General features: G+C 41.0%; 1 protein-coding gene across 3 annotated transcripts in view; it reads right to left on the reverse strand.

Annotated features, from left to right (window-relative positions):
• The window catches only part of si (sucrase-isomaltase), a 56,713-nt gene extending 46,918 nt beyond the window's left edge, over positions 1 to 9,795 (reverse strand). Inside the window, exons 1-6 of one of the 3 annotated variants that reach the window (XM_040187171.2) lie at positions 9,639 to 9,795; positions 4,414 to 4,537; positions 3,080 to 3,165; positions 2,698 to 2,818; positions 1,356 to 1,465; positions 926 to 1,077 (exon numbers count right to left, since the gene is read on the reverse strand). In XM_040187171.2, coding sequence (XP_040043105.2) covers positions 926 to 1,077; positions 1,356 to 1,465; positions 2,698 to 2,818; positions 3,080 to 3,165; positions 4,414 to 4,537 — 593 coding nt within the window. In that variant the 5' untranslated portion in view covers positions 9,639 to 9,795. Of the gene's footprint in view, positions 1 to 925; positions 1,078 to 1,355; positions 1,466 to 2,697; positions 2,819 to 3,079; positions 3,166 to 4,413; positions 4,538 to 5,200; positions 5,334 to 5,814; positions 6,189 to 9,638 lie in introns of those variants that run through there. The other 2 variants (XM_040187164.2, XM_078104619.1) reach the window with 2 other exon arrangements.
• Between the last annotated feature and the right edge of the window lie 7,815 nt (positions 9,796 to 17,610).

Here is a 17,610-nt window from a genome sequence, read left to right on the forward strand (position 1 = left end):
ATGTGCGTTGTTAGGAAAGACAATGCTGGTTAATACATCACTATGTTATATAATATTTCACAAAGAATATACCATCTGTGTAAAAGCACAGACATTTTGCTCTAGAACCATATAATGAGAATACAAGGAAAGAAGGCATGAACTGTTGCTGCTCTGTGTTAAGATCTGTCCGCGCAACATTTAGCAGTCAAAGAGAAGATTTTCGCATTCCCATAAAATAGACTCCTCACCTAGATTAAGGAGATTTGTCATGCACCATGAATGTCGATCAGCTCTCATTTAAAACAAAAGAACACAATGATGTGCAAAACGTCATTTAGTGTACAGGGTGATGGTGGTGGTATTTAACCCTGAGCATCATGCAATAGTAATGGATTGTTGTGCCCTCAAAGTGCCATGTTCTACATTGCATCAGCGATAATAATGGTTCATGCCTTTTAATAGGAAGTGTGTGTGTGTGGGTGTGTGTGTGTGTGTGTGTTTGAACATAGTTATGTATTGCTCTAGGTTACTAATCTGTAACATGGCATGGTGTCCCATTATTATGTGGAAAATAACGCATCACAATGAGCTTATGTGCCACACTACTATGGAGGGATTATGAAAATAATTGCATTAAATGAGATACAAAGGATCAATGTAAATATATTGACTCAGAAGAATATCCTCACAATCAACTGTGAGCATAGCGTGCTGTAACCTCTAATAAAACTCACCATATCAATCTCCTGCTACCATAAAGGTTACACAGCCGAGTAATAAAATAATTGCATGGATGCACATATGTTTAGTTGTTAGATATATACGGCCCGTGCAGCTCTCTGCTTTTTGTGTTTACTTCAGCGTCCAGATGGAAAACCATGTGATGTCCCCGTCGAAGCAAATACACAGTGAAGACAGACACACATGTGAACTGAGCACTCACAATACTTTTTTGTTCTCCTTCCTGCGTACAGTGAGACCAAAGGGCTTGTGTGTCATCTCCAGTGTGTTGCTGATGGGGCTGGAGGGGTCACTGGTGAGGCTGCTGATGTGCTCATGGGGGACTTCAAACCTCTTTCTCTGGGCGTCGAAGATCTGAGAGGAGAGAGAGAGAGAGAGAGAGAGAAAGAGAGAAAGAGCCTGTGTGAGGACGGCCTCCTATTTCACAGTCATGTTCATACTTTGTTGTGTACATCTCTATTTTTGTCCTCTGGTGTTCTCCACATTATTCAAGTTTAACATGCTTTGATCCAAACTACTTTTGAAAAGAATTTGACTAGATTGGATTTGGCTCACTATTCCAGCTGTTGCTGTGTGTGTATGTGCGTGTTATATTTTACTGTGGATTAAAAAGGGTGTCTGTCGGTGTGTACCTTAAATCGAAGTCGATTGTTTGATTGCATTTCTGCGTGAAATGACAGCTCGTCTATATCGCCCCCAAATAAGGAAGGAGACGCCATTCTCCTCAGTTGGGCGTTCATCACTGCAATATTAACCACACGAGGGGAACGAGGGGAAAGGTTAGATTACAGTTAAACAGATACATTACCAGAAATTAATCATATTTAACTAGTACTCAAAATAAAGATGAAATTACAGAAAAAAATTGCATTCTCATCATGAAACTATGGTGGTTACAGTTGCACGTGTCATTTCAATAAAACAAAAGCTTTAGCTTTAGTTTGAGACTAGAAAAGACTAAAACCACTCCCATGTCCGAAAGTAAGTATGAGGCAAACACCAGCAGCTTTGAATAAACAGCGGCTAGCCTGTCTTTGTACAAAATTAACAAATTCCATCACCTTCAATAGGGCTCACTAAATATTATATTTTGTGTATTCAACACGTACGAAAACAAAAGTGTGAGAGCACAATGCATTGTGATTTTAATGAGAATGATGGGCTGCAAGTTTCCTGGCAACATAATGGTTACGACAAGACTCCCGGAATGTCAAACTCTTCTTCTTATGCACACATGTGTGACCAATTTTCTCTATTAATATGCAAGAGGTCTCAAAAGTGAGTGGTCTGTTTAATTAACACAAAATGCCCCACTGGCATTCAAGCTCAAGAGAACCATTGTTGGATGGGGTGTGCACCATCAATCATAACACAACATATTCTAGCATAGTGATGAGTGCACTGCAACAATGAGGAAAAACTGCAATAGTCCTGAGTTCACTCATAAAACTCATCAGGTGAGGTGGGAAAAGAATCCATTCAAGCATTATTGTGTTGCAACCCCGGTTATACATTTACCATTATGATCAAAGGGTGCAATATGTGTACAGAGTCCATAGTGGTCCCGGAGGTAAATGTGGGTGGTTTTCATAGATGCCTTGAAGGATACCATGGCAGAATGTAACAATATGTTTAAATGTATTTATTAAACAGTGTTACCAACAATATTGTTAGAAAATGCCCAGTTTCTTCCTGATTTCATACAAAATAGTTCACATAAGGCAGTGAAATCAAGCAGAAAATGGAAAAACCTGCATGCTGCAAAGTCAATTTCTTTTTCTGATATTTCATCCATGTCTTATTTCACAGAAGACCTTGACTTGGGCAAAATCATGTGAGGAAGACAGACCAACACATTGGAAAAAGTGTAGGATTTAGAATTTGAAAATAAGCTACAATTTAATCCAAGTGTTTTTCACTCAGAGACCACGTGAGTGGAAGAGGAGGACAGGGAGAGAGGAAATGGGAATTTACCGTAAGGGTTCGGCTGCTCCACTGATTCCACTGTGTATCCATGGTTGGTTGAGAAGAAACACCAGGGAACGTTTCTCTCGTCCAGTGGGCTCCAGCAACATCCACGTGTCTCACATTGCAGCTGTTAGAGTTGGGAGGTTGGTGCACAATACCATTATTCCCATTGCTCTTTTAACAATGTTTGTTGCATTATCATCATCCTTGCTCTTAGTAATCATTATAATCATTACAATCAGACTATTATGATCAACACCTTTTCAATGGGGCCATCGGCCGACTAAGAAATGACTTGTAAGGAAACCAGACATTATGGAGTGTTCAACTCCTCCTTGGAGTTGTTTGAAAAAACCCTTTGCATTTTTGGAATGGGGGTGACTCATACCTTTGAGGCTCCAGCATCTGGGAAACAGTCTACTCTTTCAGCGACAGGGATTGCGGGACACTGAGGAACGAACACTCCAGTGGTTTCTGCCAAAAGATGAAAAGTTTTACTTCAAACTAAAAGAGACAACTAAGCCGCTTACTAATTTCAGTTTTACAGGTGTTTGAGCAATGAGCTGATGATAGTAGTCACCAATAGACCTTTTTCCCATGAAACATTTTTGGCATGTCTTAGCAGGAAAAGTACAGGTGGAATTTATTACACCAGAAATTGTTTGGTTCCAATAAATGTTGTAGTAAGCCGGCAAGCACACACAATACCAGGGCGCCTGGAGTAGATGCTGCCATCATTCAAGTTATTAAATACACCTGTTATTTTCTTACTATGACAAGAAAAACGTTTTTTTTAACATTAGTAGCATAGAGACGCTTCCTTGTGGTAACAAAGAGGATTTACTCCGTAGTTTTTTCAGGTATTACTCCAGTTTTCTTTTTTTCTCTGTTTCCTCTGCTAGCTATGGGACCTGTCAGTCACAAGGTAGCCCCGCCCTAGAGCAAACACCGCTTTGAAACTACTGATTGAGACCATTAAATCATTTTCATGTTTACTGAGGTAATAAATCAGGTAATAAATCAAGTCACAAGGAGGGCCGTTGACTTCTATGCAGCCAGTCTTCTTCATGCAACCAGCATGAATAGGCCAGTAGAGAAAATGCAAGTTTAATGCATTTCTCATTGTTGCCGCCTTTGAAAAACAGAGAAAGAGAAATGATGAGATAAGTCATTTCAGCAAACCCTCCATAGGCAGTTGTAGTTTGGATAAGATAAGAAAGTGGAAAGTCGAGGTAGGTGGGTGGGTCATATGAACTCTAATACTGAAATGGGGGATGACTGTTCTTTTCCCATCACCTCACCTAACTAGGTGAATATAATTGTGACCGATTTTTCACTATCAAAATATTCTAAAAATTATTGTCATATTTTTTTTACATTGCATGTCAGATTTTTGCCAGACTATGACTGGAAATAGGTCTATTAATGAGCTTTGTTTTTTGAGCTTGAGAGTTACATGGACCACGTGATACGGTGCTCTTGTCGCCAAAGTACTCAAAAACATTTTGCACGTTTAACCCTAACGAGCTTTGTACTGACCGTTACGAGCTAATTGTATGACTCACTACTCCGAACATAACCCAATTTCCAGGATATATTGGGGGTACTAAATCTGCATTAGACAACTTTAGGCGAACGTTGTGATTACTTTGAACTATTGTTCTTCAGTTCCCTTCGATTTTGCACATGCGTCTTTGTGGATGCGTAAGCACGTGCACCTACCATCTTTAAGGACGCCAGGTTCTCCGGTGACAAACAGAACTAGGAGAGCGATGGCTGCTACAGACATCAATGCAAACATGACCATTAGGGTCAGCTCCAAACCTGAAAAACGCCTTCTCCCCATCTAATACAAATGCACAAACACAAAGAGAGTGATTACACAGGCCAGCATCATTAACACCCAATAATGACACCAAGTTTACTAAAGGCAAGGTCTCAAATGTCTCAAAGTTCCCTGTTTAATGAGGCCGGTCGGCATCACACACACACACACACACACACACACACACACACACACACACACACACACACACGTACATAACAAGCAAACTATATTACACACACATGTATTGTATTAACCTTGGACAGCAATAGCTTTATGAATAAAAAACACACACACGCACACAAAGTGGGAGAAAAACAAATTAGGATTTTTTAGGAGAAAAAGAGAAAAGGGGAGTGAACAACTGCCTGACAGACTGGGCCTAATCTCCCAAAGGCACCCATTATATCACCCGAGCGATTAAGCTTCACTCCAAAGTATTCTCAGACAAAAACAAGGTGAACGCGTGTGGGTATGTGTCTATTTGGGCGAATGAGGCTCATAACCCTCCTGTTCAATGTGCTGTGAAGATCAGGCGAGGGCAGCGAGAGAGACGCAGAGTCAAGCGTGTGCATGCCCCCCCCATCCCCCCTTTCCCCTCTTCCCCCGCACACCATGCAAAAGCACATTAGCCCGCAAACATGCAATGAAACACCGAGGCGAACACATGCATATAGTCCAAACCTTTTAGCCTCTCCCTTTGGCTTCCACTGAGTACCTAAATATAGCGTCTACCCATAACAGCATATCATCTCACTTCTCCCAACTCACTGACATTCTGATCGGTGTAGACGCACGCAGCCTTTACCAACACGCAGGGCAACCTTTTGGCTCTGCTGTTTGGGTTCCCATGGGTGCAAGTGATTTAGAGAATTATCTTAAAGTGCATTTTAACTTTTAACCTTATCTGATGACTTTTGGGATTACGTTGAAACACATCTTTAAAAATGAATGTCAACCGAAGAGGAGGGTTTGTCACCCGTAATTATGTGCAAAAATGTGGATCAGTCTATCCACAGAAATGTGGATAGACTGATCCACTACTGCATGATGCAAATATCTGCAGGTAACAGAATGCTGAAAGTAAATCTATAACAGGAAGGAATTGAAATGCATTAGGTTATATTTATTCATCATATTAAGGTCGATGTTAAAATTAAGACCCACTAGCGTCACATAATAATCCCGGTATCACGCTTTAAACTATTTGGTATCACCACCAAATGTTAGCAGTGTAATATAAAATAAAGATTAGTTTTTAAGCTGAGCAGGTAGACAGCCGGTAGCTGCAGTCTTACCTCGGCGCTCTCTCCGATGTTCAGGGCAAAGTCCTTCTGGGTTCAAGTGAGATAGCCCCTTATAATCCACAGGCTGTGTTGTGGTCATTGGGTCTCACCTCTCCTCTACTGCATTATGTGTGTGCGTGTGTGTTTGTGTACGTTTTACCTTCAGAGCATGCAAACCCTCCAGCCATAAAATGTCAGATAACCATCTAATATGAGCAAACTGTTGCTGTAAATCCCTGTATCAACGTTTTACAATCAATCCTGCAATCATGTTTGATATTACAGTATGTTCCAGATAGAGTGGCGTGTTTGTGAACGGAAAGTTGTAATACACCTGCCAATTGTATATTTTTTTCTTATGTAAGCTGTGACTCAGCATTGGAAATCTTTCACACACACACACACGTAACCATGCATACACACAAAAAGACCATTCACTAGAAGAGTCATACTATTTACTATGTATAATATGATGTATATAATATTTGGTGAATCCAATGTGACCAAAGCTCAACAGTTATTTTCATACAACAGAACCACGCCAATGGTCCCGTATGTGGCAGCTGAGTAGCCTAGTGAACATATTGTTGCAGACAGAGAGAAAAGAAAAGTGCACAGAGGGTACGCACCTGTGAGCGGGAAGGCAAAAATCAACTAACAGAAGCAGTATGGAGGAGAATGGAGAGAAGAGTGAGAGTAGCTAAAAGAGGAGATCATTGAAGTATTATTTTGTTTCTTTTAATCCCGGGTGCGGGTGGCCTGCATGTGGGCCCCTTACCTTTTGTTTGCCCATCAATTTAAGCTACCCCACATGCAACTCTTCAGGCTTCTCCTTCTTCTCCCTTAAAACTACACAAACCCACACTGACCTAAACAGGACTGATATGAACTGCTTATTTTACATATGCGCACTTACAATTAACTGCATGAGACTGGAATGAACTGCTGTCCTTCAAACCCACAAAATGTGAACTGAATTATATTAATTTAGTTTGAAAAAACCCTTTTAACCCGCCCCGTCTCCCAACACACACACACACACACACAGACACACACACACACACACACTCAAGCCACATCTCTCAAACAAAACGATTGACCAGTTGTTCCGTTCCACCCTGAATGATCTGTGTGGATGAGGAAGCAGTGTGAATTAGAGCCATAATGACAGTGATACAGTCTTCCGACCTGTACTTCATATTCATTCATGAGCTTGTGTTATGGATTTAACGATAGCTAAACTGTGCAGAGGTCACTCTACTTCTGGCTTTTGGGCATTTACCGTACAAATTCAGGTGTGTTATAAGGGACAATGTAGCCAGGGTACACTGGTTGCAATTCTGTCTGTTATCTAAATCAGTGTCATTAATCCCATTTGGATTTTACCTGGATCCAAGAAACTTTAAATTTTGAGATTAAATGGGTTCTATGAACCCCTTCAGTGACCTTTTAAAATGTCTGTTAAAAAGTTGTAATCCTCAAATGTCTCGTCCAAAACCCCAAAATGTAAATGTAAATTTAGTATACAGTTTGGTAAAATGAAAATAATGGACACAATTGAGTAGCTGGATCTGATGGATGTTTGTTAAGTACAGAACTAACCCTAACCCTGCATTTAATAAAATGAGTGTTGCCCATTTTTATACTGTCTTTGTCTTGTTGTTGTCTTTGTAAGCTGCAGACCGGTGACTGCACCCTCTGTTGTGACACTAAGACAATGCCACAATCATCATTATGTAGCAGGTAAGCATCAAAGAAGCATAACTCTTAGCTGAGAGTTACATGTGGGAATCGTAGGGACACACAAAAAAAACAAATTGTGTAATTGGCTTTCTGCTTCAAAGAGAATGGTTCCATTGTTTACCTTCACTGCCAGAGATGGTATATATATATATACATACATATGTATGTACATACATATACATATATACACATATGTATATACATACATATACATATATATACATATGTATGTATGTATGTACATACATATGTATATATACATATGTACATATGTATATATACATATGTACATACATATGTATATATACATATGTATGTATGTACATACATATGTATGTATATATATATATATATATATATACACACATATGTATGTATATATATATATATATAGCCCTATCCATTGGCAGCAACAACGACCAGGGCACCGCCGATGAGCTCGGGAACAGCAGTATCAGTCAGGCAGGGTCAACCGGGTTATTGTTTTGTGGCTATTTCCACTCTATAGTTGTGCAATGGAATTGTTACACAAAATCCAAATAAACACAGTGGAGAGGATCAACCAAGTGAGCTATTCATTATCCAGAGATGCAGTCATTTGCTCCTTCAACACAGAGCAGTGAACTATACTATTTAAAAAGCCAATATACGCTTTGCTAGAGTGTGAGTGGGTTCATGCATGTGAGACAATAATAGACGTAGGGCAGAACGCTTTGATAACAGGAACATAAGAATTTGCCTTTGATAGCGGAGGTCTTCAGAGCGTCATGTAAGGCCATTGAGATGCTGGAGTCTCTGTTCTTCTCACTCCTTCTCTCTCTTTACACATCCAATTTCACTGCCGATTTCAGGGACCTTCCCTCTAGAATGCAACGCCAGCCGGTTTCAATAGAACAAACTGAAATTGGCAATTCACTCCCCTGTATCGATCCAGTCACTTTAAGACCAGGCACTCAACATTGAGAGCTGCCAACCAAACCTGATTATATATGTGTGTTCATTTGTGTGTGTTTCTTTGTGTGGGTATAACTGAGAACCTTCACTAGTATCCCTGAGAATCAATACCTGGAATGTCTACCGATCTGCATTGACCAGTTATTTTAACTTCTATTTGACAGAGTCTAAAATGACTTTTTACTGGAATCCATTGAGAGTTAGATCATTATGAATCTTTTTTGCTATGACATTGGGTTATCTACATTCCTAATCTCAAGGTCTTAGAAAAATAAATCTACTTTCACCAGGCCTTGGCTCTCTGACTGTCGTTGAATGTATCTGTAAACTAAATTATTTTTGATAGTGATAAATACCAGGTCTAATCATACCAGGTGCAATCAATTGCATTGGTATAGAGAATGTTCAATCAGAAAAACAACTATACTAATGAATACTCTAACGCGAACGCTTGAGAAATTGATACATTATTTTTCCCCACACATGCTACTCAACATTCATCCAAATAAACTTGTGTACAAGTTATGACAAGTTACCGGAAGAGCAGATATCCACTGATTTCTTTTGATTAAACTGGCAGTGTGAACTCAGTTCAAAGACCTCCGTCAGGAACCTATCGGTCACAAAGTGGTCAGATGCTCAGTTATCCATGAGGCTGCTGAAACTCAATACAGGACATGGGATCAATCATTGCACTGAAACCAGTACGGCTGACTTTCAAACTTTTATAATTCATCTCTCCATCTTTTTTACAGACTTAAAGGCATTTTACTTGTTATGCTAGTCAGAGTTTTGGTAATATATATATTAGGGCGGTCCACATTACCGCATTAATCTATGTGATTAATTTGGCCTAGATTAATGCAACAAAATATTTTATCGTAGTTAACGTTTGTTTGTTTACATCCGGTTTACCTAACTCTCCATCATTTAACAGCTGTGTTTGTGCCAACAATCTCCCCACATTTAGCCAGAACATTTTCAAACCACAATCTTTTGAGGACACAGTGGTGGTCCTCTGCAAACTGTGTGCCACGCAGGGTAACGTTAGATGTTGAGATGGAAGTAGCATAGCAGCTAGCTTAGGCTAACAGCTAGCTCAACATAGCAGTGCTTTGAGTGGTCCGTTTGCCACTCACCCCCCTTCTGTTTGACACGTGGAGTAATTCCTCGGCATAGTTCTCTAATCTTTGTCGCACCACTGTTTGTTTTACTTCCAATGCAAAAAGCTCTCTTCATCTTGATGTAACTGAATGCAGCTGGCGGCCGTTTCGTTTCCACGGTCAACTTCCGGTCAACTTCCGGTTTACTTCCGGTCCGGAAGTTGGCTGGCTGGAATTAAACAAACGTACGTTAAATACGTTAAAATGTTTTGTTTTATTAATCTCGGCCACATTAATCGCATAGATTATAATAAACATATAATTACAGTCCACATAAAACATGCTGCACAACACCATCTATAATGTTGTTTTGCATGTCAGATACATAGTATAGATCCGGAAGGGTGTGTCTAAGTATATTCAATTTTTTCAGAAGGGGATAACCCCTTCCTGGCCTACTGGACGGCTGCACAGAATGAAGTTTAAGGTGGAAAAATTATTTTCTTTGCCTTCGACCTTACATAAATCAAGCCCATGAAATGACAACAAAACAATGAACTGTGGATGTTGATATAGCTGTATAGAGATATATTCAACCTCCTAGGAGAAGAGCAATTAGGCCACATTGTTCACTGTATGTGATTGTGTGTGTGTGTGTGTGTGTGTGTGTGTGTGTGTGTGTGTGTGTGTGTGTGTGTGTGTGTGTGTGTGTGTGAATGAATTAAATGCAATTGGCCGACCTAGTAAGGGTTCCCATTATCCAGTTTTCCCAAAAAGCATGGCGCAGATGTGAGACCCCTATGGGGCAGAAACAGCATATTGAGGGGAAAGCATATGGACAACTGTGTATACAAATACATGTTCTGTATCGTTTCTAAGGGAAATCCATCCCTGGTCCTACGTCTGCGTGTTTTGTCATAGAATGGGACCTTGTGAACTGCAAAGTATAGGAGAGTTGTAACGAGAGTATCACACTGGAATCTGAAAAGGAGAAAAACCAAAAGAAATTAAAACTTTTTTCCCTCGTTTCACGTGTTGACCTCTCAAATTTAGTGATTCTGCTGAGCTGCTTATGGTCTGTGGAGTATCAAGATTTCATTATTTTATATCTGTGTGCTTAGCTCAAGACGAGAGCATGGTGTTACCTCATCTCTCTTCCATTCTCTGCCTCTCTTACCTTTTATATTTGTTTTTGCCTCCTCACAATTTGAAAACATTCTTTCGGATGACAGTTAATTATCTTAAATTGAATGTGCTGACGATGGCATAATAGCCATATCGTTGAGGAAAAAATAAATGCGTCCAAAGATAATCGTTTTGGTTTTAGCGTATGCACCTTTTCTTCTAAATCCCTATTTGCAACATAAAAATTGCAATCATTCAGGAAGAAAAATTACTGATCAACTCCTCAATAATCTTCTTCACGTGGAGTAGTGAGAGATACTTTTCAGTAAAAGTAAAGTGACCTTTGTTGGCAGAGGTATGGGAGATACCATTAGCCAAAATTGACGTGGCAGTAATGGGCCAGTCTTGCTTTTGAGTAATGCACATGCATTGAGCTGAGTGACAGACTGGCCGTCAGAAGTCTTCCCTCCGGAGGTGCTTCAGTTCCTGCAAGTTATATATATATATATATATATATATATATATATATATATATATATATATATATTTGATGAATACTAATAGGATAATTTGACTTCAAAAGAATCATCTTATATTTTTTTATTTACTGTTTTACAGATTTAGTATTGCAATTATACTTTTAAACACCATACAAAACATGACTCATTATTAAAATCATGGCAGATGGATTGCATTGATATTACATCTGAATCTATTACCACCATAAGGTCCAATAAAAGGCTCTTCCTAAAGAGTAAACAAGCTGCTGTGTATATTGATGTTGCAAAATAACATGTTGGTTAAACATAAATTAAAAAACACTCAGCAAATACTTTTGATTGTACCACGAGTGTAATTAACACCCTAACACCCTTGTTTAATCTCCCCTTTTTGTCCCTTCAAGCTAGGAATCAGGCAGTACTGGTAGCAACAGCGACTTTTCCCGTTGCCATGGCAACTCTGCACGGGTGATCCTCGGTCAGGTGCCTGAGCGCTCGCTGTAATACAATAGCGTTGGGTGTGCATGCACACACTCATAGTGTGAGGGTTAGCAGGAGAGAAAAACAACAGTGTGCTTATCTTTTAGAAAGACTGCACATCTCCTTTGGTTCTGTCACTCACTCCTTCAGCACACAGACTCTTTATTTCTTTCTCAGCGTCATTCGTCTTAACTTCCATTATTTTTCTTTTGGAAACATCGGTGTTGCATACTGCTCCCCATCACACAGAATAAATAAAAGGGACCACACAACTTGTCACATCTCCCTGCTGCTCTCCACCGCTCCCATCTTTAAGTTGCTATTTGTACTTTTCTGTTTTTCCACACCTACTCCTCCCTCGCACTGTTCCATAATATGCAGATTCTGAGCTCTCAAAGTACAGACTCTATTGATCCTCCCCGCCCTCATTCTCACTGCTCCTTCTACCCATTATCCCCCTCTTCATTCTGCTCTTTTCTTTTCCCTCTTCCCTCCATCCTTAAACGACCTCTCTGCTGAATCAGAGGCCATGAAGACGGCATATCTTTACTTCTGTTTAACAATAATAACAAAAAAAACCCTGATTAGTCTGCAGTGAAAGTTAAACAGCATACAGCACGGCAGCTGGAAACTTTCGCTATCAAACCGTCTTGTGGTGCAGCCTCTGCATGCAGAGTTAACGCTTGTGCGTGCGTGCGTGTCCTAATTTAGGTGAATGACTTGTTGTTGCTGTGTGGCTCTGCCTGCCAACACACAGGCTCTCTCTTCAACTCCACCTAATCAGTATGCAGCTCTTCTCTGCATCACTGTCCCTGTGTCATATTTACGTAGGTGCACACTCACACACACAGGCACATAAAAAAACACACATTTCCTCAAAACTCCATCGCTGCCCTTGTGGTATAATATTTATATAAATATAACAAGAGGAAAGATCCAAACTTGGACCCAGTCCAGATTCTAAAAATCTTCCCCCTCTCTTACTTTCTTTGATTCACACAAATGCGCGCTCACCGACGCGGACACGCACTATATACCGCAGTCACGCTTGTGAGAGTACCGAATATGTTAACGCAAACATACACAGAAGCTCGCTGACTTTGGGGTGATAAATGAAGCAGCGCGAGCTCAGCAGTAGCCCTTTGCTATGTCAGGCTTTACTGATGTCTGGTTCAATCCAGAGGAGTGGTTCAATCAGGTCCCACAAGACCAATCTAATCTGCAACCCACAACATGCACACACACGCACACACACACACACACACACAAACACACACACCGCTATGAGAAAGCATTGAGAATTTTTCCTCTCTCTTTTATACAGTGACTTTTTTGTTGCATTATTGAGCCAACTTTTATGAAATTACTTGTTTAATTTATCCTTAGGAGCAGAAAAGGGAATATCTTAATTTCAATCATTTGGCAGAACCTGAATGGAGGAGGCCGGAGATGAAACTTGAGAACGAGAGGAAAAGATATATTTGTTAAATGCAATGACGTAAATCCACTTAATCTTAAGAACAGAATATAAATGGGAAATTTGCAAGATAATAAGAATAAGTGACTATTTTGCAGAGAATACGGAGCCTCTTGAAATTCCAAACCCTCTGAGAACACCGGCAAGACTTCAGCTTGTAGAGCTGCTGTCATATCGGCTTGTAAAAAAAGGATTCATCACAAACTGTGCTCCCAAATTAGTACCTTGGAAGTGGTTGCTGCTGAGGTTGCAGCAATCACCAAGATCTGCATTTTTATAACACACTGCAGTATGTTTACAATTATCACTACCACATTCAAGTAAGTAACTAAATATTAAAGTTAAAATATTTCAGGGAGAATCTGCATTATGCTCTCTCTGACTATAACCCCTGTCATTTTTTTATATTATTTAAGTATAGAAATAACAGGTAAAACCGAGTGTGTTTTCTCTGTCACCCACTGTAGCATCAGTACGTTCCCTCTGCCTGCCGTAGGTAGCCTACGGCTTTTGGAAACAACCTCAATGTCCGTCCACTCCAACCTCATAAAGACATTGGCTTGTGTTTAATTATGCACGCTTTGAGAGTTTGTTCATCCAGTTATGAGTCCAATATGCTCGAAGAAAATATATTAATTCAATTTTTCTGGGACTTCTTGCCGCTCCACACTGGGGAGGATTTCATTCTTGGAAGTCTCTGGTTGGCTGAGATATGGTAGCGCAAACAGAAGATAAAGATTTGAGATGCTAAACATATTCTTATGAGTTTAAAATATATTATAAATATATTCTCTTTCAGGTATGAAAATTTGAAGTTAAGTGTGAGGTAAGCGATGGTCCTCTCCCTCAGATCTATTGGTTGCTGCAGTCTTAAAATTGGATGCTGCCCACAAATTTTGTTTTTTCCAGTCGACAGTGTGTTCTTTTTAAAAGAACACATTCAAAGTTATTCATTTCTTTTCCAAGTATTGCTGCAGTTTTTTTTACTATTTTACACACATGGGTTTGAAATGGAGAGGAATACACAGCGTATCCTGCTCATGACCTCAAATTAAAACGCTACTTAATACATTTTAACATCATCTTAGTTGATGTAACAACAAAACGTGTCTTATGAACATTAGTAGGCTACCCGCTGGGATTACGTCATCAGACCTATAAAAACATACAAGGCTGAGAACATGGAACATGCGGGACATGGGTCTCGTCAATGCGTCTCGTCTCGTCAATCTAAGGTGAGAGAGAATCAGAATGCAAATGATGGTATTTCATAATTAGTTTTGACCCGTATGTAACTGGAGAGAGAATATGTTTCTCACTTACATTTCCCACCCATGTTCTCCCTGCCTATAGCCACAGATGTGTATCAGCAATCTCATGTTCAATGGCCTCTACTCCAGCCTTTAGGTTGGTGCTGCTCCTAAACCCCGCTGTAAACCCATGACATGGTGCAAAATGAGGAAGAAGGTTGAGGAAAATAGACGAGGTCAAAGCATCAGCAGATGATTGTAGAGGTTCAAAGGATCGGGGCTACGAGAGAGGGTGAATGAGATGACGACTGTAGCCATCTCAGTCTTGCGTTTTCTTTTCTTTTTTTGTGCACTCTGCGTCTTTCAGCCTCTCTGTCTCTTACATCAACCTGCCGGTCAGCCCTTTTGACCTGAACAATCCATCAACTGCTACTGGTGCTGCTGCTCATGCAGAGGGAGGAGGGGGGAGGAGCATGTGAGGAGAAGGAGAGAAAGCAGAGGGTGAACGAGTGACCAGGGTCAGAATGAGGGACGCAAACCTCAGATGCAACAAAATCTTGTTTTGGGTTTAGGGTTACTTGGCATTATTTTTTGCCTCTGAAACCAGGGAGGACCTGAAAGAGGCTCTGACCGCTTCGTCACTGTTACCCAGTTCTTATTGTCCTCCCTTTCTTCTAGCACTCAGAGGAGGGACACTAGCTAAAATGATACGCGACCACAAACAAAGCCACGTTCTCTCGATGCAAACTCCGTGTGACGTCTTTTTTAATATAAATAATTTGGTGTAATGACCAGTGAGAATTATGTCAATTCATCCTGGGTTTTTTCCTCCAATGCCAGTCCAAATTCCTCCCCGGCCTGCTGCTGATGGAAGGTCCAGTGTTACAGCTTTAAAATTTACAGTCCGACCCCCTTGCATGCCTGCCCATCACCTGTCCCGCTCTCGTCTTCGCCGCTCAGTCATTCGTGAAACCGCATTATTCATGGACCCGGGAAAATGACTCAGTCGAAGCAGCTAAGCATCCTCATACATCAGACAATTACAAATAGTCTCCCTCCCTTGGCCACATTCATTTTTCTAGTCCTCTCTTTAGGTGTCTATAATTTAACGTGTCTGCTGCGTCTACACCGTTCATCTCCCATCCACTTTTCTCTTCACCTCCCCACCTCGTCAGACCCTCACCCGCCCTGGTTTCTTATCACACTCCGCCCTCTCCCCTCCGGGCAAGATGGAGGGAGGGGGGGACAGAGAAGCCCAGGGTGGAAGAGGAGATAGCGGACGGAAGAGTGACAGCAGCTTGCGGGGAAGTGGGTGGAGGCTATATCCCCCCTTCCCTGGTTTCCTATCTCCCTTCCTTGCACAAAATGTATCTTTTGCTTATTACACACACAATACACACTGCAGGGGTCTCTGTCTAGTTATGTTTCCTTAAGGGTTGTCAGCTAAGATCGGGCCTGGTGCTGCCTGACAGCGGATGTACATGCACGCACGCTTGCGTGCATGCCTGCCTACATACAAATATTCACACACACCTGCAGGGAAACAAGAACAGACACTGACGGCAGATATCGTCAAACATGCGGTACAAGCAAAGCAGACATGTATGAGCTATGCTGATTTGCAAAACGAGGCTACACCCATAGAGTGTATTACAGCAGACCTGCTGCTTTTGTCCTGCCCGCGGCCGTGAATCAGCATTCTGCCTGAATTATGGAGCTGCATTGTGGATTCAGTCCACAACCCACGTACTCTCTAGACATTGTTCCGAGAAACAAACACTAGCGCGCGCACACACACAGCCGTAGCTAGTAAACCAACAGACAGCAGTAAGACATTTTTAAACCACAAAATAACAGGCATTTTCAAATCAATATTCCCCCATTGGTAAGAGTGTTACTTAACACCAACACAAAATTATACAATCGCTTAGCTGTCGCAAGAAGAAACACGCTGTTCCTATGCTGACACTTTTCAGGCACAGCTCCAAACTGGGTGCTTCTGTTGCAAAGGCTTTGCGTGGTACTGAAGATGACATGGAAGTTTTGGTCTTATCTTTTATCTGCCATAACAGGCTACATCTGTACCCAGTCCATTGTGATACACTTGCATACACATCAAAGTCTGACACCACTTGATCCGGACGCCGTCCACATGACCAATTAAAGTATTACTGCTCTCCTCTATGATCTACCCATTCAAGTGCATTTTAAAGTAACATACTTCACGTTTGGCAAAACAAATCATCCGGTAGCTGCGGATTTGTGAGCCAAAGATACTCATTACCTACAGAAAAGAAATGCATAGGCATGTCTTTGTGTGCGCATTCGGTGTGGGTGATTGCTGATCCTCTAAAAGCTGTCAGGCCTTAATTGAGCAAACCCCCGTATTGTTCGGTACTCACGCTGACAACGCAACTGATCCCTGCTCATTAGCCAAAAATCTCTGTAAATCGCTCTGCCGTAGTGGTAGTTACAGGGCACTCTCACTAGCACGACGGATCCACATCATTACTCACGGCCACATACGTATACAGTATAGAGACGCATTATGCGCCATTACACTCTCCACCAAGCAGAAATAACACCAGGTCGGTGCCAGTGGGGGAGGACATGCCACTGGCTTGTCTTGTTGGGCTGAAAGTCAACAATTGTCAGAAAAGTAAAAGAGCTGTATTTAGTATTCTGAATAGTAATATAGCAGCAAGCAACTATTAGTTCTGTAAAGATACAGCTGGTTATGTCGACCGGAGTAAAGAATTAAGCAACTGTTGCAGCACTAGTGGAATTAGTGGCGTTAGCGGTGTTAGCTATTAGCCGCGGCTTAGAGAGGCAATGGCAATTCTCCCAATCATGTATATTGCGTCTTTAAGGGTCAATTGAGCAACAAATAAAACGAAAGCTTTTATTTTAATAAGTTTGTATGAGGCGTATTTGAAGTACTTTAAGAAACTAGAGATCCTCTTGTGATCGAATCACACAAGCTGCAATGCCAGGTCGGGCAGCCCTCTACATCACGCACCCCTACTAAAACTGGGTCTAAAACGAAATAAAGCTTCACTTAAAAATACATACATGAGGGCAAGAATTTGAATGACATCAATGGAAATTCCAATCAATAGACTTGTCAGCATAGGGATCTTACCAATATGGCCCTGTTAATTGCACTTTCCTCTCTG

Source organism: Gasterosteus aculeatus, chromosome 1 (assembly GCF_964276395.1).
Source record: "Gasterosteus aculeatus chromosome 1, fGasAcu3.hap1.1, whole genome shotgun sequence".
NCBI classification, from domain to species: domain Eukaryota; kingdom Metazoa; phylum Chordata; class Actinopteri; order Perciformes; family Gasterosteidae; genus Gasterosteus; species Gasterosteus aculeatus.